Below are 1,785 nucleotides of genomic sequence, written 5' to 3' on the forward strand. Positions count from 1 at the left end.
TATCAATTTTCAAACCCGAAATCTCTCGGCGAACGTGACATTTTCAGTTTGCACGCCTTTTCTTCCAACACTTTCGAGCCACGTAAGACGAAAATGCGACTAGCCAGAGTAACATTATAGTTATGGTAATGACACGTACATATGTTGTGTATCGCGTGACGAAAGCGTATCACGAAAAACTACTGAGTCGTTTGCAACCACGTGTCCACGATCCCGAACATCTATGTGAGTCGATTCACCTAAAAATATCCACAGACCGGTGGAACAGTGCGTCGGTAGTGTCTCGAGAAGCTGTAACAATGGATTTTTCGCAATACAGGAAAATCCTGATCTACGTTTTGACTTTTATGGCGTACGCTTGGTCCGGTTACGGTACTGGTTTGCTATCGAACCTAAGGGACGCCGTGTTAACCGCGGAATCGGTCTTCGAGAATCTATTCCAGAATGCGATTACCGTGGCGAGGAAGATCAAGGACATACACGAGGTGTTCGACGCCGCGGTCGAAGAAAACTGTGTTTTCCAATGTCCAGCTGGTGCGTAATTAACCTATCGTTAAAGATGCGCATAATTAACCTAGTCTCGCGGTTTAAACCTACTCCACACTCCCGTCCACGATCGGGCTACCATTGGTCGGATATCGGCCGACATATTGCGAAGCGACGAGTCCCAAATAGAAATATGAAGAAAAAAAAACGAACAAGTTTGACGCGATATCGAGCCACATCGTACAATATCGCGATCCATAGAATATTCCAAAAAGAAAGAAATCTGCTTCGGTTTTTGAAAGAAAGAGGTCCGTTTAGCTTCGAGGAGTTTCAAAAGCACGCGGGACGAGCCTTCTCATAACGCGGTAGAACTTCATTGGCCCGGTATTTTTCATTCGGAGTGGCGGGAACACACGTTTTACGTATGATTTCAGGCATCGCGCCGAAACCGGATTGGAACCACAAACCGCGAAGCAACGGGTGCGGGTCTTTGGGAATAGAGGTAAAACCGAACGATCGACGCCAAACTTTGGCTTCTTCGTTCCATTCTATACACGTAATCGAAATGGTCGCAGATAAGTCAAGAGTATTTGCCCCTGGCGGAGATGACGAAATGTTGCGACGCCCACGACATTTGCTACGACACCTGCAACATGGACAAGGAGAAGTGCGATTTGGAATTCAAACGATGCTTGTACAAATATTGCGAGGGCTATCGAACGACAACGGTGATGAACACGTGCAAGGCGGCCGCGAAGATGCTTTACACAGGGACCACGGCACTGGGCTGTAAGAGTTACATGGACGCGCAGAAGCAAGCCTGCTATTGCGCCGATAAATGGAGCAAGAACAAGAAAGCCAAGAGAGCCGCCCAGGCTGGCGGAGAATTGTAGAAGCGAACGCCGTTTCCATTTGTTATTTGTCCGTTCGATCGACGGTCGATCGAACAATTATTATTAACTCCTTAGCGCTTCGAGCGTTTCCAGCGAAGCTCTCTCTTTTTCTTCCGGCAAGGAAACGTTCGCGATTCGAGCGTTTTTAATTTAATGAAAATTCGACGTGTCGCGCGCGATAGGGTAGATCCGAAATTGCGACGTCGATACCGATACGAATATGTTTGATACTCGACCAATAAAGAGATCGTGATGCGTAAAATTTCTCCGGTATTTTTCTCTCCGATACGCTCCTTGGACGCGCGGCTATACTTTTCACCGTCGACGTTCGCCTCCCTCTTTTGTTTCTGTCGGGGGGGAAACAAGGGAACGCAGTCTTCCTCCGTCGTCGACGTCTCGGCCAGGA

The 1,785-nt window shown here is 47.8% G+C and overlaps 1 protein-coding gene across 2 annotated transcripts; it reads left to right on the forward strand.

Annotated features, from left to right (window-relative positions):
• The first annotated feature begins 85 nt into the window (after positions 1–85).
• On the forward strand, positions 86–1,641 carry GXIVsPLA2 (phospholipase A2 group XII). Of its 2 annotated transcripts, XM_033480573.2 has the most exons (4): positions 86–225; positions 320–534; positions 921–988; positions 1,062–1,641. In XM_033480573.2, coding segments are annotated over exons 1-4 (603 nt in total). In that variant the 5' UTR covers positions 86–223; the 3' UTR covers positions 1,380–1,641. The 2 variants fall into 2 exon arrangements, with proteins under 2 accessions (XP_033336464.1, XP_033336463.1); XM_033480572.2 differs by lacking the exon at positions 86–225 and having other exon boundaries at positions 232–534.
• Positions 1,642–1,785: the final 144 nt, after the last annotated feature.

Source organism: Megalopta genalis, chromosome 11, assembly GCF_051020955.1.
Source record: "Megalopta genalis isolate 19385.01 chromosome 11, iyMegGena1_principal, whole genome shotgun sequence".
In the NCBI taxonomy this organism is placed as follows: Eukaryota; Metazoa; Arthropoda; class Insecta; order Hymenoptera; family Halictidae; genus Megalopta; species Megalopta genalis.

Bases quoted from the DNA above. Each gene is read 5' to 3' on its own strand.
- GXIVsPLA2 (XM_033480572.2), top strand. From the start codon at position 300: ATGGATTTTTCGCAATACAGGAAAATCCTGATCTACGTTTTGACTTTT. The intron at 535-920 runs GTGCGTAATTAA...GTATGATTTCAG, and splicing joins TGTTTTCCAATGTCCAGCTG to GCATCGCGCCGAAACCGGAT. The intron at 989-1,061 runs GTAAAACCGAAC...AAATGGTCGCAG, and splicing joins GCGGGTCTTTGGGAATAGAG to ATAAGTCAAGAGTATTTGCC.